The following is a 20,957-nucleotide window of genomic DNA, read 5'->3' as shown; positions in this document are numbered from 1 at the left end:
TTAACGAGAACAGTTTGAGTCAGAAACGGAGATGGCATGCCAGAGCTTGACATTTTTGCGATCATAAAAAAACAAAAATCAAGCCTCAGCCAAGTAAGAAAAAGTAACTTTAAAGTAACTTTAAAGTAACGTAAGATTTACTTTCCATGAAAAGTAACTAAGTAACGCAATTAGTTACTTTTTTGTGGAGTAACTTAATATTGTAATGCATTACTTTTCAAAAGTAACTTTCCCCAACACTGGTAGCGGCCACTGTGATTGGCTATTGGTCACCTTTCAGACAAGCCTTCTGTCAAGTGTTAATGCTTCTGTCCTGTGTGAATGTACCGTTAGTGTCTGGTTACTTTTGTAATGAATAGATTATTATTATTCTCTAGTTATGCCAAGCTTTTGTATTTTTTTGGGTAGACATTATGAGTGGGCGGGCTTTCAAATTTTGTAGTAGACAATAGAGTGTGCCTTGAATTGGAAATGGTCGAGAACCCCTGCTTTACATTATTTATGATATACCAAATATTACTTTAGCTGGGTTTTCAAAGACTTTGTCATTTTAGAGCTGTTTATATAATAGATCATGCTGTTAGCTTAGCAAAACTTTAACACTATGCTATAACTTCATTGAAATAACTTTAAATCTGTTGAGATTTGTAGGATGTTGTCTTAGAAAGCAGCTCCATGTAGATTGTACACTGTCAGAAAAAATGGTCAAAAATTGTTTCCTTTAGCTGTTATTGGGAAAGTATCCTTTGAAAAGGTCCTAATATTTACCATTTAAGTACAGATATGTATACATTTTAGGGATGCACTGATAAATGGGCCAATAATATTATGGTATATTATGTATATTATTATATATTAATAATTATAGTATTATAATATTATGCTATTAACAAATAAAATAAATTTTTCAGACATTGTCAGATTACTTATAAAACAGCCGATGATCAAGACAGATTATATCCTGACAATCTAAAGGGGTGAAATAACGCATCAGCTATGTCCAAAATACTCCCATATATACCCTTAAATAGTGCGCTATTTGAGGGAACATAAATTTTTAGTGGCGTATGAAATCATAGTGGACATAATTGAGTGCACTTATTCGACCCACAATGCATCTCAATGAGTGTACAACCAATAGTCGTTTACTGAGGCTCGCACCGAATGAATTCTCGTGTCTCGGTGAAAGATGGCGCCCGCACTGCCGCACTTCCAGCGAGCTCGTGCCTGAATTTACTCACTAATTTTCAGTCACTCTTTCCAGTGAACTATATTAGTGGACTATGTAGGATTTCACGACATAATAATTTGAAACAAGGAGTACAATGCAAAAGTATTGGATCTAACTGTGGGCTCACACCAGATGCGAGTTCAACGATTTGCGGGAGTAGATTACATTCAAAGTCAATGAAAAGATGCGATTAGACACGTCCTCGCGTGGGGCGATGCGAATGACGTGATATTGGCGGCGCGTTTTCTGTGAAAACGTGCTATTCACCTCAAATGCGTCTTTGCCCAAATTGAAAATATTCAACTCGAGCGAAAAATTAGCATGACACAAAGTTAAATCCCGTGAGTAATCTAGAGCGAATAACGCAAAGCTCCGCGTTTGGTGTGTACGTAGCATAAGTAATTGAATAACGGTATCAGCACAGAAAATTAGTTTTGTGCATCCACCAATGCATTTGGTACCAATATGTTCCTCTGAGGTACTTATATGAACTCTTTAGGTGCAAAGGTGTACTTTTTGAAAGGGTACTGAAAGGGAAAATTTTTTGACCATTTTTTTTGAAAGTGTAGACAGCAAGGCAGCTCACTAGGGTTTGGAACAGAGCCTGTGTGTGTCCATTCTCTCACTCAAAACTTGGTGTCTTGCAACATTTCTCATCGTGTTGCTGATCTGTTTTCAGTATTCCACTTCGGGAATCTGAAACATATTCATTGATGTGGTGCAGAATGCTACAGAAAACTCAGGAAGGGAGTAGACGAGCAAATGATTAAAAGAGGTTTTGAGATCGTGGTCAGATATAGAGTTTGGCTTCACTCTGCTGGGTATGGCGAGAACTGCAACAGCGGTGCTTTGCCATTTCAATGCTGATAAGACCGACTCATATATACACACACACACACACACACACACACACACAATGTCTTTGACACCCTCTCTCTCTCTCTCTCTCTCTCTCTCTCTCTCTCTCTCTCGTACACACACATACGTTTGCGTGGGGTGTTGGGAATTGTTCTCTGGAGTGTGTTGCTGTATCTTGGCCACTGAGACACCCCATTCATCATTTTGTGGATCATTGCCTTTTATCTCCTAAAGCCGTAATAAACTGACATTGGAGCAGAGGGGGTGAGAGAGATAGAGAAAGAGAGAGTAAGAGAGTAAGAGAAGGGGGAAGTGAGGAAGAGGAAAGCACAAGGTTAATTCACAGATTTCAATTTGGCTCCTGCAGGATACACCTCCAGCGTTCTGCACAAAGCCAACCAGACCGAACAAATGTTGGACAAAACTCAAACTGAGCTTGAGGATTTGCTTTTAGCTTTTGAATGTGAGGGAGGACAAGAACAATCTCAAAATGCTACAAGGTGGGACTGAGGGAAGTTCTGTGTCTTGTTTAAGCATAAACCTTACATAATTTAGAGAAGCAAGCAAATACCTGCATATGGAACGAGACAAAATAAACTTTATTTTGGAGTTATATTTTTTGGCCAGTTTTTGCCTTCATTTAACAGTGAGTTTTAGGAGAGGACAGGAAAGTACCGGGAGGATAGAGAGGTATGGGATCGGCAAATGACCACGTGCTGGGAATCAAACTCGGGTGATTCTCACGAAATCCAGATTTAAAAGGTGTCCATTGAAGCAATTTTTTTTCACATATAAGATTAAGGTCTGACTTACTATAACCATTATTTTTAGAGCATTTAAAAAATAGCCATCTTGAGTGTCACAGTCAATTTTGTCACTTCCAACATTTTTTTTTTTTGAAAATGTTAGTTCATTGAGGGCTTAAACAATGATTGAAAATTGTTGCGAAGGATGAGAAAATTGGTCTTGGACACATTTATATTCCTTATTATTGTCTCTACATTTACCAATGATCACCAAATACCATGTTTCTTTACTGTAAATGTTTAATGTATAACATGCACTCAAGTTTTTTATTTTTTAGATTTTTTTAATTATAAATATTTCCATGTCAAAGACCCCAAATCTAGTCATGGACACGTTGCGGTAATGACAATTTCCCCCTTAAATGTGAAAAAAAAAACTACAAAATTGGTTTGTATGATGTCATTTGAAATCATGTGCAGAACATGAAGAGATGTTTGTAACTGTATGCTTCTTATTTTGATACTCTTACTTTGCTTTTTTTTATTCAAATGCTTCGTAACACCTCATTATTAATTTTTTTTTGCACATATAAGATTAAGGTCTGAATTTACTATAACCATTATTTTTAGAGGATTTAAAAATATTTCCCATAGAATTATTTAAATTTTTTGATTATCATTATCAAAAATTATCATTACCGCAACTTGATATTACATTAAATATATGCATTTACAAACTCATGTTTTGGTAATGAGAACTAAAAAGTTGTCTAGGTACTATGACAAACAAAATTTCAACTTTTATCTGGATAGAAAAAATAAGAACAGCTTACCTGGTAGCCATCTTGAGTTTCACAGTCAATTATGTCCCTTCAAACTATTTTTTTTAAATGTTAGTTCCTTGAGAGCATAAACAATGATTGAAAATTGTTGCGGAGGATGAGAAAAATTTCTTGGACACGTTTATATTCCTTATTATTGTCTCTACATTTACCAATGATCACCAAATACCACATGTTTATTTTCATAGTATAACATGCACTGAAGCTTTTTTATTTTTTAGATTTTTTAATTATAAATATTTCCATGTCATAGAACCCAAATCCAGTCATGGACATGTTGCGGTAATGAAAATGTTCCCCTTAAATGTGGAAAAAACAACAAAATTGGTGTGTATGTCGTTTGAAATCATGTGCAAAACCGTACATGAAGAGATGTTTGTAACTTTCTTATTTTGATAGTCTTACTTTGCATTTACTTTTTTATCAAAATGTTTTATGACACCTCATAAGTCTAATTTCATGAGAATCACCCACTCGGGTCGCCGAAAGTGCGAAAGCACCACATGTCGGATATACTGTATATGTTTATTTATTTGTGGTCAAAATGGCCACAGAAGCATTACTTTCATCCAAAGCAACTTATTCAAGGTATACTTTTTATCAGTATGAGTGTTTACTAGGAATTATCGAACCCATAACGTTTTGCACTGCTACTGCAATGCTCTACCAACTGAGCTATGGGAAAACTGCAGAAGCGTTGTGCATTTGGGAATACATATTGACAATTTCACGTTTTGGTGAACTACTACTTTAATATTTGATTATTTTTGCTTCCCGGTTAAATCTCTCATCTTTTTTTTTCAACAACCGCATTCATGAATCTCTCCAGGGTCAGCCGCATAATGGACATATGCACGCACACAAGCCTACTTTCGGCGAGCTCAGGTGTTAAATCATGTCAACCTTCATCGTGTTCGCAGCTGAGCTTACAGTTCACAGATTCAGAGATGAGCCATCTTCACCAGATCACCCTTCACTTGTCTACACCACGCACGGCCATGAATCAAAACGTTGCTTTGAATATTTCATATACTGTAAAGGCCGACAGGAGGGCAAAATGTGAACGTATATGAACTGGCTCTGGTGACCATCTGAAATCTGTGTTTTGCGTTTTTACTCTGTGAATGTTTGTCAGGTAAACTGAAAAAGATCTCTCTGTCTGTCAGCAGCTTGGAGAGAATAAGGCTCCGAATCCAATAACAACGGTGGCCATGCCTGTGTTTAGCACCAGGAATGAGACGGTGAGGCCACAGTATAGTACAGTAATATACATTACAGTACAAATATCATACGCCTATGGTTATGGTAACATTTTACAGTATGGTTGTATTTGTTAACATTAGTTAATGCATTAGCTAACATGAACTGTCATCGATGAATACTTCAACAGTATTATCTTAGTTCATGTTGATTTCGTCATTTACTAAAACATTATTTAACTCTTTCCCTGCCAGCGTTTTAAAAAATGTTGCCAGCCAGTGCCAGCATTTTTAAGTTTTACACAAAACACACATTACAATATATTAAATGAAAGAACAGATTGTCTGCTTTAAACAAAAAATCTGTTTTATCCTACCTTTATTTGTTATCTTTTTATTACCTCTCAAATATGGGTAGGTTTCTTCAAAAATACAAAATTTTGAGCAAAAAGCTCAAGAGATTATTGCTTTTTTGTTAAGGACTTTTGATAGAGATCAGATTTAGAGCAGTGATCAAAACATGCAAGGAGTTTGAACTGTTTTCCCTAAGGGGAAACTTTTGGGTTTTATAAGTTGGGTAAGAGCACTACCTAGTGGATAATAGCGGAAACATGGATTGCCATAAAAACTCGTCATTGGCAAGGAAATGTTTTTCTCTTAATTGACAAGTTAACTCGTCAATGGCGGGGAAAGAGTTAAAGTTCACATATGCATTGTGTGTAACCAGACATAGCAATGGTGTGTCTGAAATTGCCAAAAGTAGCATCTATTTACATTTATATCTATGGTCAGAGCATGTGAAAAAAATAGTTCATTGAAATCTGGCTCCCCTTGTGATGTCAGCAGGAGATCTTATTATAATAATACCGCCCATTAATCTGTACTATCCAACCATGGCACTGCCATTAAGTGCAGTAAGAGAAAGAGAGAGATTAAATAATTGACAGCGCAATTGAGTTTCAATTTCAACCAACCACCATCATGGCGATCAGTGTTTGCATAAGCTCATTTGCATTTTAAAGGACACACCCAATGCTATTATGATGATGCTCAAAGATTAGTTTTAAAGTAAAACCACAGTTTTTCAATATTTTACTATGTTCCTCAACTTAGACAAATTAATACATACTTAATCTTTGCACAGCGCATTGTGAATGTGTTAGCATTTAGCCTAGCCCCATTCATATGGCTCCAAACAGGGATGAATTTTGAAGCCACCAAACACTTTCATGTTTTCCCTATTTAAAGACTGTTACATGAGTAGTTACACGAGTAAGTATGGTGGCACAAAATAAAACTTTTGTTTGGATCCTAAGGAATGAATGGGGCTAGGCTAAATGCTAACACATTCAAGAAGCGCTGTACAAAGATTAAAAGTGCACGCATTGAAAAAAGATAAGTATGTATTAATTCATCTAAGTTGAGGTAGTTATAGTAAAATATTAAAAAACTGTGTTTTTTTCTTTAAGTGATACAGGGGAACTTTAACTAACAGAAATGCAGAAAAGCCATATTGCTCATTGTTAGTTTGTGTTATCTCAAGGATTTATCAATGTTAACAAATACCACCTTATTGTAAAGTGTATAAAGTGTTACAATAAGTTGGCAGATTTTCTCTCTACTTAAAATATTTGTTTCATGTTATTTGTATGCATATGCAATTATAATTCATCTTTTAAAGGGGCCATGGCATGAAAATCTGACTTTTTCCATGTTTAAGTGCTAAGATTGGGTCCCCAGTGCTTCTAACAACCTAGAAAATGTGAAAAAGATCAACCCAGTAACTTAGTTTTGGTAAACCATACTCTGCAAGCAAATGAAAAATAGGTCGTTGAAATTTGGCTCTCTTTATGATGTCATAAGAAGCTCTTATTATAATAATACCGCCCCTTAATCTGATCTATCCAACCACAGCACTGCCATTTAGTGCAGAGAAAAGCACAATTGAGTTTTAATTGTTTCATCATTGTGATCAGTGTTTGAATTTCATCAGCTCATTTGCATTTTAAAGGACACACCCAAAGCGGCACATTTTTGCATACACCTACAAAGTGGCAATTTTAACATGCTATCATAAATTATTTATATGGTATTTTGAGCTAAAACTTCACATATGTGCTCTGGGGACACCAAAGATTTATTTCACATCTTAAAAAAGTCTTGTGCCATGGCCCCTTTAAAACTAATTTCAAACCTTTCTAGTCACTGAATGTTTTTTTATTATCATGAGAAATTTAAATTTAGTCAAGTGCATCAAGTTTTTAAGTGCTTTATTGACTTTTATAGATACTATATTAATACATAGGGTCTGTTCAAGTGTAAAAAATGAACATGTACGCTTCACATATGAATGGATACGAATGCCAATAAAATCACACAAACGGAAAGCGGACGAAAGCATTCAGTGAAAAAATTTAAATGATCTTCCCACAGAAAAACCAAGGCATCCTGCTGGGCGTCGTGGGCACTGACATCCCCATTCAAGAGTTAATGAAAACCATACCAAAACACAAGGTAAGACATTATTAGCACACCGTATATCTTGCATGAATGTAAAATCAATTCTAATCTCTTAGTTTTTACACTTTCTGTGTCTTTTAAGGAGTTGAGGTGATGCTATCAATGTTGAAATCTTATCTTCTTTTCTCCAGCTAGGAATACACGGATACGCTTTCGCCATCACTAATAACGGTTACATCTTGACACATCCTGACCTGAGGCCGCTGGTAAGCAATGATATCTTATTTTGGGGCGATAAAAGAACAGATGAGCCTTATATTAGCACTGTAAATTCAAACATTACATTAAATATAATAAAATATAATCAGAAAGCTACACTAGTAGAAATTGATAACTCAGCACATCCATACCCGAAATTAAACAACTACAACTGCAGGTAAACTCCACCGACATGCATTGTGTGCTTGTGAGGGCGCTGGTGGGACGCTGTGGTGCATCATGGGAGTTGTAGTTTTTTGTAATCCCAACCCTTTTCCTCTGATATATTGCATGCAGGAGTAAAAGCCCATTCATGTGCCTGCCAGGGCTGATCAGAGCACAGAGGTAACTCACCCTTCACAGGGACACCCCTCACCCCGCTCGCGTGACCGTGTGTCTCTGTCTGTCGTGAACTGTCGTGTTGGTGGTGTACTCGTCGTAACGTGCCTCCAGTGCTGCTGTGTATTAGTTTGTGTTTGCGTAGCGGTGGTGTGCATTAGTCGAGGCTGCGATAAACCATTCTGAGTGTTTGTTTAACAGTTCAGAGTGTATTTATTGTATAGATCACACTAACTCTGTGTTACTGAGCAGTGCTAAAGGGATGGGGTTTATTCTTACTGAATGAACTGTATTAAATGCAATGATAAGGTTGGACTGATCTGTACACTCTTCAAAATAAAGGTGAGGAAACTTTAAAGCACCTTTATTTTTAAGAATGTACTGGACTGAGTAACATTATTATTTAACTTTTTTGCCAAATTTAGGCTTTGTTCCAAGCTATAGTGAGCTGACCATCTAGGGAAAGTGCATCTGAAAGTTTTTAAAGTCAATCCATGCATAATTTCAGAATTATGCTGCCAAAAAATAAATGAAAGACAATGAAACACATACAGGGAAGTAGTGTCACAAACGGATTTTAATTTCTGACTCAATTTTAAATCGATCACATGTATCCGTCATGGATAAGACAATCCCAAATGTATTGCAACAAATGGAGTAAGTTTTTTAGAATTTTTAGTATTCAAAATCATTGATGAGATAGTTATGTTAAATTAAAAAATACTCACCCAAATGCTGTGATAAATTACACTATATTTTAGTACTGAAAATCATTTATGTGAGTCAAATTGAAAACTATTTTATAACTTTGTGTGTACAATTTAGTTAGAAAATCCTTAGTTTTATTTTAAAAATCTTTTATTAAATAGATAGGTAAAAAAAATGATTTTACAAAATTTTGTGTGTGGAATTTTGTGTGTTATTTTTAAATAAATAAAAAAGTAATTGATCGTATTAAAATCATGTTATGTGTATAATATTTTTTATAAATTAAAATAAAAAGTACTTGTTTAGTGTTTCAAATAATTTATGAAATATAGATGATTTGTATAATATAAAAAATATTTTACCAATTTTTGTGTGCTATGATTTAAAAAAAAAAATTAATTACACTAAAAGTATTTTTTAGTACTGAAAAATATTTATGTGAGTTAAGTCAAATTGAAAACTATTTTATAACTTTGTGTGTACAATTTAGTTAGAAAATCCTTAGTTTTATTTTGAAAATCTTTTATTAAATAGATTTTACAAAATTTTGTGTGTGGAATTTTGTGTGTTATTTTTTAAATAAATAAAAAAAGTAATTGGTTGATTAAAATCATGTTATGTGTACAATATTTTTTATAAATTAAAATAAAAAGTAATTTTTTAGTGTTTCAAATAATTTATGAGATATAGATGAGTTGCATAATATAAATTTTTACTAATTTTTGTGTGCTATGATTTAAAAAAAAAAACACTAAAAGTATTTTTTAGTACTGAAAAACATTTATGTGAGTTAAGTCAAATTGAAAACTATTTTACAACTTTGTGTGTATGATTTAGTTATTGTTTTAAAAATAAATAAAAATAAAAAGTAATTTTGAGTATGGAAAATCCTTTTGAGATAGTTAGGTAACATAAAATAAAAAGATTTTACTCCATTTTGTGTGTGCTATGTATTTTTTTAATAAATAAAAATAAAAAGTAATTTTTAGTATTAAAATTTTCGAGAATAATTAATATTATAATATTGTTCTGCGTACAATATTTTTTATAAATTAAAATAAATATTATTTTTTAGTGTTTCAAATAATTTATGAGATATAGATGAGTAACATAATAGTAAAAACTATTTTACCAATTTTTGTGAGTGATTTATATTTAATTATTATTTAAAATAAAATAAATTTAATTTCTTAGCCTGACATAATCTGTAGTATGTACTGTAACTAGTTTAGCTGATTATTATTTAGCTGGCTTTTAGTGCAAATAGTTGCCTATGGAGACCATTTTGGTTGTGGGTGGACTAGGATACTGTCGAATAATGCATATGTAGACAGTATTGAACAGGGCAGCTCACTAAGTTTTGGAACAGAGAAATCAAATGACTTCATAAACCAATCTGGGTTAATACCATAAAAATTATTATTTTATTAAGTAAAAAGTTTAAAATTAATCAAATTAATTTGTCACAACACAACCCAATGTTTCTCATTCCTGCTTGTGGAATCCCAGTTCATATTTTGGATATTTATCTTTTTGAACACACCAGATTCAACTCATCTGCATTTTCCTTTGTGTCTCATTCCTTGAATTGGCTCTTATCGGATTAGACATTAAAACTTTACACCGCTGGTAGGAAACCCGGAGGGCAGGATTGAGAAACAGTGTCTACCAAACACACACAGAGAGGCTAATGGCCTATATCACCACATATGTTTCTGTCTCCATCATGTTAAACGTATGATCCCAGTATCTGATTCTGACTCCGTTGATGTCCTCTAAAGCCCCTTCTGTCCTCTGTGTGTCTTTTCCTGCAGTACCAGGAAGGCCAGAAAAGGAAGAAACCCAGTTACAGCAGCGTGGACCTGTCGGAGGTGGAATGGGAAGACACAGAGGATGTTGTATGGATCAGTTTCTACATTTATATTTATGCATTTATTCAGTCAACATGTTTATTCAAAACTATTCACAGTCCATTTAAGGCATACATGCATTTTCCATGCACGCTTATCCATATAAGTATTTCCTGCAAATCATGTGCTAGCTTCATGTTCGTGCAGCTATTGTATTTCCCTGCTACAGCGCCCCTTGTAGCAACCTTGAGAATTCGTACAGTGAATTTTATGAGTTGGCAAATTCGTATGTACCTGCATATCACAATTATCATAAAAAATAAAACCCCACCCCTAACCCCAAAGTTACAGGGGTGAACGCAGAAATGTGATCATATGAATTATTAATATGTATGAAATAGCTTTGGAATAACATGGTGAATTGTATTGATGCATTTTTTTTAAATGTGTGTTAAATACAGCATTGAAGTAATTAATAAACGCTACTTTAATTTCATAAATGTGTTTATTTGTAGCTGCGCACAGCAATGGTGAACAGACGAACTGGAACTTTCTCAATGGAAGTGAAAAGAACTGTAGACAAAGGGGTAACTTTTTATATTTGTCTGAAAAGTAGTGAAACTCACATGAAACTATCTTGACTGATCGATTTGTTTCCTTCAGAAACGTGTGTTGACAATGCACAATGATTATTACTACACCGATATCAAAGGAACTCCATTTAGGTATGTGATCTATCAAGTCTGAGATGATTACAAAAGTTATATTCATATGTTATCTTATAAATATTAGATTACATTTGACAGACTGCTAAATAAAATAATGAGAAGATGAATGTAAACTTTTGAATAATGTTACCTGTATGTGTTTATAGTGTAGGTGTGGCTCTATCTCGTGGACATGGCAAATACTTCTTCAAAGGCAACGTATCACTGGAAGCAGGTGAGGATTAGATTTTTTTGCAGAATTTATAAAAATAAAAACCAAAGCAAACAGACAAGTGCAAGATAAAATATAGATGATCCTTAATTCTTCCACTATGTGATATCTCTCACTTTTCAAAGTCTCTCTCTCATTTTTTCTTTTGCTCTCTCTGTCAATCTTTTACGCTCACATCTGCTCACAAACAGCTCTGAAGTGTTTGCAGTTTCTCTGTAATCCTCTCTAATCTCTTATCCACATGTTTTAGGCCTGCATGACTTGGAGCAACCGGATGTTGCCCTTGCTGATGAATGGTAAGGAGCTATCATAACATTATTAACATTCAAAATACAGCACAGCACTGACAGCAAGTGATATTCTGACCGTACACTGTCAGAATAAATGATCGAAAGATGTTCCCTGAGCTGTCACTGGGGCGGAACCCTTTTAAAAAGTACAGTTTCGTACATATTGGTACTAAAAAGATACATATTGATACCAAATTTATGCATATCTGTACCTATATTACTATATATAGGACATTTTTAAAGGGTACTGCCACAGTCTACTGTATTTTTAATTACGCTAGTCAATATATGTTTTCCTTTCATTGTGTGTGTTTTGGCTTCAGGACGTACTGTAACACAGATGAACGCCATGAACACCGTCACCTCACACAAGTTCAGGCCATCAAAATTTACATGACCAGCCGTAGACCTCACCACAAATGTAAGCACTAGTGACCCAGTACACCTAAAACGTCTCCGTAAAGGGACAGTTCACCCAAAAATGAAAATTCTGTCATGACTTACTAATTCTCATGTTGTTTATTCTGATGAGCACGAAGGCAGATATCAGAAGCACCATTCGCTTCCATTTTATTCTTTTTTCCACTATTGATGTTAATGGTGCTTTTGGTCGGTTTTGTAACAAACATTCTTCAAAATATCTTCCTTTGTGTTCATCAGAACAACGAAATTTATGCAGGTTTGTAACAACATGTGAGTGAGTAAATGACGACTGGGTGAACTATCCCTTTAAGAGAATTAGCATTTTTGCTTTAGGAATGAATATTTGAGTCTAATCTGTTTAATAAAATGGCTGAGTCTCAAAAACCTCTTATAACCCCTCCTAACCCTTCCAGATGGGTAAAATCACATCAAATTTTCTCTTATCTTGAATATGTTTGTTTTACCTGAGAACGTATTACAGTATATTGCACAAGTATAATGGATTGTGAATAGCTTTTCGTATAGACTTATTATTATAGTTTTACAATCTGAATACATAGTCAGCACTTGCTGTCAGAACAGCATCATATTCATTTTTATCAGTCGACAGCAGTTAGCTAATTTAATACAGTATAAACTTTTTTGTACTGCAGTTTAGTGTCGTCCTTCATCTGGATCTTTAACCTTGCTTACAAATGACGTTGGTTAAATACTGTCCTCATTAAAGGCAAAAAGTACAGAGGAGTGTGTAAATGTCTCCTCTGACTTTCTGTAGGTGACAGAGAGCTGATTCAGCAAGTTTTGTTTGATGCCGTGGTCACAGCACCTTTAGAGGCGTACTGGACTGGACTTGCCCTTAACAAATCTGAGTAAGTGTAAAAGACATCTTACCCGGTTAAATCAACAAACGTAGTATTGAAAGAGCCCTACTCTACAGTTTTTTATTTTCTTAAAGTTGTTTCATGTTTCTTTACATCATTGTTTTTTGTTTTTCTCATGATTATTATAGAAATTCTGATAAAGGGGTTGAAATCGCCTTCCTTGGTACCCGCACTGGACTTTCCAGAACCAACCTATTTGTCGTTCCAGAGCAGCTAACCAATAAGTGAGTGCGGATGCAAATGACAAACTAATGACATATTCTGATCACGTTGAACTGGAATTAAGAAGCTGCAATTCTAATGAAGTGATTTGATAAAAGAGTAAAATGTCCTCCATCTTCGCATCTATTTGCAGAGATTTTCTCACGGCTGAAGATAGAGAGGGCGTCTTTAACGCAGATCATTTTCCTCTGTGGTATAAGAGAGCCGCAGAGCAGGTGCCCGGCACCTTCGTTTATTCAATTCCTTTTGGTTCAGGTAAGACATTAAGGAAAATATCTGAAATTCGAACTGAAGTGCCATGCAACATTACAGTCAGCATTTTAATGATGTCATGCATTTACAAAAGATTTTAATAAAATCCTCATAATGACTCATTTTCACCAAATTTCTATGCATGATTATGTTTAAAAGTTGAACATGTGAATATAAATACTGTATGAGGAGCTCAGATAGGCCTACAAAAGTCGATAAACGGCACATCCTTCAAAAATAATGCACGTATTATACATTCATTAAATAATTTTACTTTAAATCAGCTTATTCCCGGCCTCAACCCATTCAGAAATACTGTTTTGTTGCCAAAAATATCGCAAGAGTCTGATAAAAAAGCTAATTTACAAGACAACATGTCAGACACATGGATGTTGTAGTCAGTTGCAAAAAAAAATTTTTTTTGAAAACACGAGCAACACACATGACACTCTGAACACTTGTTTTGAATTTGCGCCCCTCAGATGAGCAGTCATGAGCCGCCACTGCTCAGGACACCTAAAATTGAGACGTTAAAGGGACAGTTCACCCAAAAATGAAAATTCTGTCATCATTTACTCAATCTCATGTTGTTACAAATATGTAAAAATGTATTTTTCGGAAGATATTTTGAGGAATTTTGTAACCAAACCGAACAAAAGCACCATTGACTTCCATAGTATTCTTTTTTCTACCATGGAAGTCAATGGTGCTTCTGATTGGTTTGGTTCAAAACCCTCAAAGTGCGTCTGAGATGTTGTAAATGTCAGCGTCGTTTGACTTGCTGCAGACATCACCATGAAGCTGGGATGTTGTAGTCAGTTGCAAGGGTGTTGTTAGGTTGTAGTTTGTTGGCTGCAGATGCGAACCTATCAGACTTAGGACACCTAAAATTGAGACGTTAAAGGGGTAGTTCACCCAAAAATGAAAATTCTGTCATCATTTACTCACTCTCATGTTGTTACAAATATGTAAAAATTTCTTTATTCGGAAGATATTTTGAGGAATTTTGTAACCAAACCGGACAGAAGCACCATTGACTTCCATAGTATTCTTTTTTCTACCATGGAAGTCAATGGTGCTTCTGATCGGTTTGGTTCAAAACCCTCAAAGTGCGTCTGAGATGTTGTAAATGTCAGCGGTGTTTGACTTGCAGAAAACATCACCATGATGCTGGGATGTTGTAGTCAGTTGCAAGGGTGTTGTTAAGTTTTAGTTTTTTGGCTGCAGATGCGAACATATCGGGCTCAGCACACCTAAAATTGAAATGTTAAAGGGATAGTTCACCCAAAAATGAAAATTGTGTCATGTTGTTACAAATATGTACAAATTTCTTAATTCTGATAAACACAAAAGAAGATATTTTGAGGAATGTTTGTAATCACACCAATCAGAAGCACCATTGACTTCCATAGTATTCTTTGTTCTACCATGAAAGTCAATGGTGCTTCTAAAGGGTTTGGTTCTAAACCCTCAAAGTGCGTCTGACATGTTGTAAATGTCGGTAGTGTTTGACTTGCTGCAGACATCACCATGAAGCTGGGATGTTGTAGTCAGTTGCAAGGGTGTTGTTAGGTTGTAGTTTGTTGGCTGCAGATGCGAACCTATCAGACTTAGGACACTTAGGAAATGAGACGTTAAAGGGCTAGTTCACCCAAAAATGAAAATTCTGTCATCATTTACTCACTCTCATGTTGTTACAAATATGTAAAAATTTCTTTATTCTGATGAGCAAAAAAAGAAGATATTTTGAGAAATGTTTGTAACCAAACCTAACAGAAGCACCATTGACTTCCATAGTATTCTTTTTTCTTCAAAAAGTCAATGGTGCTTCTGATCAATTTGGTTCAAAACCCTCAAAGTGCATCTGACATGTTGTAAATGTCAGTGATGTTTGACTTGCAGCAGACATCACCCTAATTCGATGTTGTAGTCGGTTGCAAGGGTGTTGTTAGGTTGTAGTTTGTTGGCTGCAGATGTGAACCTATCAGACTTAGGACACCTAAAATTAAAACGTTAAAGGGATAGGTCACCCAAAAATGAAAATTCTGTCATAATTTACTCACTCTCATCTTGTTACAAATACTTTCTTAATTCTGATGAACACAAAAGAAGATATTTTGAGGAATGTTTGTAACCAAACTGAACAGAGGCACCATTGACTTCCATAGTATTCTTTTTCCATGGAAGTCAATGGTGCTTCTGATTGTTTGGTTCAAAACCCTCAAAGTGCGTCTGACATGTTGTAAATGTCGGTGGTGTTTGACTTGCAGCAGCATCACCATGATGCTGTAGTCGTTTGCAATGGTGTTGTTAGGTTGTAGTTTGTTGGACCAATTTAAAAGAGCATCCCTGTACAGCATGTTTGAACCCTCCTTTATCTTATGATATCACTGAGAAAATTAACAGCACACTTTTCCATTTGAGGTATCATTTATGTGTGGAACAAGTTATGCACCAAAGTTTTAAAACAAACCTCTTAACCTAAGTTGAACAATAGAAACAGTGATGGATGCGTTGGCGAGCATCTTTAATCACCACAATAATGTGGTGTTAAAAAACGCTGATGTCTCATTTTGAACAACCTCCAGTAATAAGTAGCTCAATCACGTCTTTTCTGATAACACACAGCACATTGCTTTGTGTAGATCATCATTAGCTTAAGCATATTTGAGGTGAATCTTAAGAGCTGGAGTTTAATGACACATCAGTAAATGTTGATGTGATGAAAGCTGGATGTTGTTGATGATTAAATAGTGTGTCTGTATGAATCGAGCGCCTGCGGTGTGTTACTATAGCTGCACTGTACTGCTTTCCTCACGCACCCTGCTTGCTTATCTGTCTTTCCTTCGCCTGTAATTAATGTGCCCTACTTTTATATTCACACTATCTTTGTGAGTATGAGTATGTGTGTGTGTTTGAGAGCATCTGTGTATTTGTGTATGTGGAAGTATGTGTGCCTTGTTTATGTGCATGTGTCTTGTGTTTTAGTGCCTATGTGTGTGTGCGTCTGTGTATGGACAGACAGATCCCACTCGATGTCTCTTAGTGTCCTTATCATAAAGACAGCATTGATGTCGCATATTTTCATATATGCTTATATTTTTATAAATTATCTTATAAAAGTGTTTCTTTCAATTCATGCTGCTTTTTGATGTGAATATGCAAACTAAACATCTTTATGGCTTTATGCTTGTAAATATATATGCAGATATATGGCGCCATCTGGTGGTTGTAAGAAAATATACACATAACTCAATGTAGTGGATCTTTTGGATATCAATTGACAATCTAAGACAGTATTGCATATTTGATTTGTGTGACTATCAGATGCTTATCAAAAGGTAAATTTGTGTTATTTTTTTAAGGGGGAGAAAACAAAAGTATTGTTTTGGCCAGCACTGCTATCCAGCTGCTTGATGACAGAAAGTCTCCTATAGTGGCAGGTACGCCGCTTTTTAATGCAAAGCAATAAAAATATACATTATAATAGCATATAAATATATTCTTGGTCAAAATAGATTTGAATTACACTGAACACAGTTAAATGTCATTATACCTAATGTGTTTTTTATGATATTGAAGCTGTGGGGATTCAAATGAAGCTGGAATTCTTTCAGAGAAAATTTTGGACCGCCAGTCGACAGGTAAGCACTGAAACATGCCCTCATATAAAGTATATAAATGTTTATACTCATATTTATGAAATGGTGCATAAGTTAAGTAAGGATGTAAGGGTGCTTTACTGTAGGCTATGTAAATGTTATTAATGTATCGAGACATATCTGTGCACACAGTGTAATGCTCTGGATGGCAAATGCATCATCAGTTGTGATAATGAGGTAAATGATATTCTCGTTTTCTCTCCCTTTGGCCATGTTTCAATGATCAAGCTCATATTCAACACTCATTCATTATACAGTGAGCATTTTGAACGTGACATGGTTATACGATCAGCATGCATTTTCTTTTTTTACATGGTACAGCAAGTAAACCCCAAAGATCCAGTAACCCCTATAAAATAATATTAGGAACATGCTTTAAATGTGTTGCATTTATTTAACATTGTTTCAACTGTACTGCAATCAAAGTAACATTTGGTTTTGAGCATTATAAACACGTATGTTATATAATAGTGTTGCATTGAATTGCACATAATGTCCAGATTCAGTGCATTACATGTAAGACATTTACAGTATGCTTATGTTTACTTTAAGATGCAATAATCCCAACATCATATGCAATGCACCTAAATGCATTAACATAGACATGTGCGATACCTTTGATATGTGTGCAACAAAGATTATTTTATCATTACCTTTTTATTATATTGTTATATGTACCATCATTTTATACTTCATACTGTAATATAATATTTATTATTTTCTTAAAATAAATTATTTATTTATTTTATTTATTATTTTATTTATATATGTAGTAGTGCTGGGCAAAGATTAATCGCAATTAATCGCATACAAAATAAAAGTTTTTTTTTTTTTTGCATAATATATGTAAGTGTACTGTGTGTAATTATTATGTATATTTAACCACACACATACATATATTCATTGCAGAATTTTGTTATTTATATATATTTATATTTTTTTATTTATAAATAAATATATATGCATGTAAATGTTTCTTAAATATATACATGAATGTGTGTGTATTTATATATACATAATATTTAAACACAGCACACACTCACATATTATGCCAATAATCACTTTTATTTTGTATGCGATTAAATCTCAATTAATCTTTGCCCAGCATAAATATGTAAATTGTCATGGCACTGTCATAAAGTAGCAAATGTAATTTTTTTTTTTTTTGGACGCAGTAATAAAACTCTATCTTCTGAATCTTCGCCTTATAGGACATTAAGTGTTATCTCATAGACAACAATGGCTTCATTCTGGTCTCCGAAGACGTTTCTCAGGTAAGATATATAAGAACATTATTATGGTTCTGTTATAAAAGACCAAGTTGAGTAAAATCATTCAGCTTAAACGTCAGATAGGACATCAGCTGTAATTGTGTTGTGTTTCTTACAGACAAATCTGTTCTTTGGAGAAGTGGAGGGAGCCATCATGAACAAACTTCTTCTCATGGGCTCATTTAAAAAGTCAGACACATCCAAATACATGATCTGTTTCACACTGTTCATATTTACAACCAGTAGATGGCATCATAGATTTACATGGATGTTTCTGCAGATTAATGACATTGATTGGACAGCATGCAACATGCATGTGTTAGTTTCTCCAGTTATCGTGTTTTCAGCTGTTTTTTTGATGCTAAAACTAAATACAATGCATAAAGCAAATGATAATTTAATGATTTTACCATCCAGTACCACTGTAAAGTATTTGCATTGCTATTCCTTATAAGCGTTGCCTAAAACGGGTATTCATAAAAGTGATGCTGACTCCATTTAAAAAAGTGGCCATAATTCGTGGTTTAGATATGTTAATCCTGTGTTAAGAAGTGTATAAAGCCTGATATATATTTCTGCTTTTGCTCTGGTTAGGATTACTTTATATGACTACCAGGCTCTATGTAAAGAGTATGCAGGCAGTAGTGACAGCGCCTACCATCTACTGGATGTGAGTACACACATTCACATCTATTATCACAATACTGTGTTTAACTTTTTATGGATACTGTATTTTGTCTTCACTGACACACTGCGCTTTCCTTTCCAGCCCTTTTCCACTGTGAAATGGCTTTTGACTGAACTTGTCATGTGAGTTAAAAGTTTTCCACTATAGGATCTTTATTCACAGCTATTGATGTTTGTCTCTGTGTGTTTCTAAGTAAGACGTGTGTCTTTATCACAGATTTCTGCTGGAGTTTAATCTGTATAGCTGGTGGAACTGTGGCTCTACAGTAAACGGTATTGTTATGAGCTCTTTCACCCATGTTTGCACAGATAATGGGGTGCATGAATGGTTATGCATGAAAATAAAATGGGCAGTTCTGGTTCTTCATTCTGATTGGTTGAAACGCGTTCTAAGCCGTGATAAAATACCCCGGTAAACCCACGGTTCAGACCGCATTACAGGAGTATCACTGCGCCACTGTTGCTGGGTACTGATTTATGAAAATAAACACCACACTCTTTAATCATATTTTTTATTTTTATACAGTTGCACAATTAAAGGAATAGTCTACTCATTTTCAATATTAAAATATGTTATTACCTTAACTAAGAATTGTTGATACATCCCTCTATCATCTGTGTGCGTGCACGTAAGCGCTGGAGCGCGCTGCGACGCTTCGATAGCATTTAGCTTAGCCCCATTCATTCAATGGTACCATTTAGAGATAAAGTTAGAAGTGACCAAACACATCAACGTTTTTCCTATTTAAGACGAGTAGTTATACGAGCAAGTTTGGTGGTACAAAATAAAACGTAGCGCTTTTCTAAGCGGATTTAAAAGAGTAACTATATTTTATGGCGTAATAGCACTTTTGGGAGTACTTGGACTCGCCTGAAAAGTCCGCTCCCCTTCTCACTCTCATAATGGGAGAGGGAGGGTGTTACTGCGCCGAGTCAAAGTACTCCCAAAAGTGCTATTACGCCATAAAATATAGTTCCTCTTTTAAATCCGCTTAGAAAAGCGCTACGTTTTATTTTGTACCACCAAACTTGCTCGTATAACTACTCGTCTTAAATAGGAAAAACGTTGATGTGTTTGGTCACTTCTAACTTTATCTCTAAATGTTACAATTGAATGAATGGGGCTAAGCTAAATGCTATCGAAGCGTCGCAGCGCGCTCCAACGCTTACGTGCACGCACACAGATGATAGAGGGATGTATCAACAGTGCTTAGTTAAGGTAATAACATATTTTAATATTGAAAATGAGTAGACTATTTCTTTAATGGAGATATCCAGATAAATGTCAATAAATATTGTTGAGTCATCTCATCAATAAAGATAAAACTATCTCTGAGGAGTTTCTAACTGAATTTCATATTTCCACTATCCACTGGGTGGCGATCTTACCCAACTTAAACACTGACGCATTCACTCAACACAGGCTATGAATCTGATCTTTTACAAAAGTTATTCACATAAATGGAATTATCTCCACTTTTAGCTAAAAAATTAGAGAGGTGATAAGAGAACAAATGAAGGTAGGATGAAACTTTTTTTTTTTTTTTTTGAAAGCGGATAGTCTGTTCTTTCATTTGATATTTTATGTTTATTTAAAGAAGATAATTTTTCTGCAAGGCATTAAACTAAAACTGGATGGCAACTTAAAAAAAACGCTGACGGGGAAAGAGTTCAGCATGCTTCCAATCATATTTGATCATCACTTCAACAGTTGCACGATATAAATGTTAATGTATAAATTAAATTAGATAAATGTTGATTTATAAAATAAACACCACAGTCTTAAATCATATTTTCATTGTGTCTTTGCTGCGTCTGTGTTGGTTGGGAACTTATGCG

General features: G+C 34.7%; 1 protein-coding gene across 5 annotated transcripts in view; it reads left to right on the top strand.

Annotated features, from left to right (window-relative positions):
• cacna2d3 (calcium channel, voltage dependent, alpha2/delta subunit 3) overlaps positions 1-20,957 on the top strand; it is a 103,788-nt gene that overhangs the window by 36,702 nt on the left and 46,129 nt on the right. For 3 of the 5 annotated variants that reach the window (XM_073876244.1, XM_073876246.1, XM_073876243.1), the window contains 20 exons: positions 4,844-4,918; positions 7,310-7,390; positions 7,528-7,602; positions 10,456-10,539; positions 11,007-11,078; positions 11,155-11,216; positions 11,366-11,433; positions 11,681-11,726; positions 12,044-12,141; positions 12,919-13,012; positions 13,153-13,248; positions 13,380-13,501; positions 16,864-16,941; positions 17,081-17,142; positions 17,293-17,337; positions 18,372-18,434; positions 18,550-18,620; positions 19,026-19,101; positions 19,201-19,241; positions 19,336-19,391. In XM_073876244.1, coding sequence (XP_073732345.1) covers positions 4,844-4,918; positions 7,310-7,390; positions 7,528-7,602; positions 10,456-10,539; positions 11,007-11,078; positions 11,155-11,216; positions 11,366-11,433; positions 11,681-11,726; positions 12,044-12,141; positions 12,919-13,012; positions 13,153-13,248; positions 13,380-13,501; positions 16,864-16,941; positions 17,081-17,142; positions 17,293-17,337; positions 18,372-18,434; positions 18,550-18,620; positions 19,026-19,101; positions 19,201-19,241; positions 19,336-19,391 — 1,465 coding nt within the window. The remainder of the gene's footprint in view (positions 1-4,843; positions 4,919-7,309; positions 7,391-7,527; positions 7,603-10,455; positions 10,540-11,006; positions 11,079-11,154; positions 11,217-11,365; positions 11,434-11,680; positions 11,727-12,043; positions 12,142-12,918; positions 13,013-13,152; positions 13,249-13,379; positions 13,502-16,863; positions 16,942-17,080; positions 17,143-17,292; positions 17,338-18,371; positions 18,435-18,549; positions 18,621-19,025; positions 19,102-19,200; positions 19,242-19,335; positions 19,392-20,957) is intronic. The other 2 variants (XM_073876247.1, XM_073876245.1) reach the window with 1 other exon arrangement.

The sequence above is a fragment of the Misgurnus anguillicaudatus genome, chromosome 14, assembly GCF_027580225.2.
Source record: "Misgurnus anguillicaudatus chromosome 14, ASM2758022v2, whole genome shotgun sequence".
Taxonomy (NCBI): Eukaryota; Metazoa; Chordata; class Actinopteri; order Cypriniformes; family Cobitidae; genus Misgurnus; species Misgurnus anguillicaudatus.
Note: the sequence above shows the minus strand (reverse complement) of the source record. Positions and strands in the feature narration are given on the sequence as shown.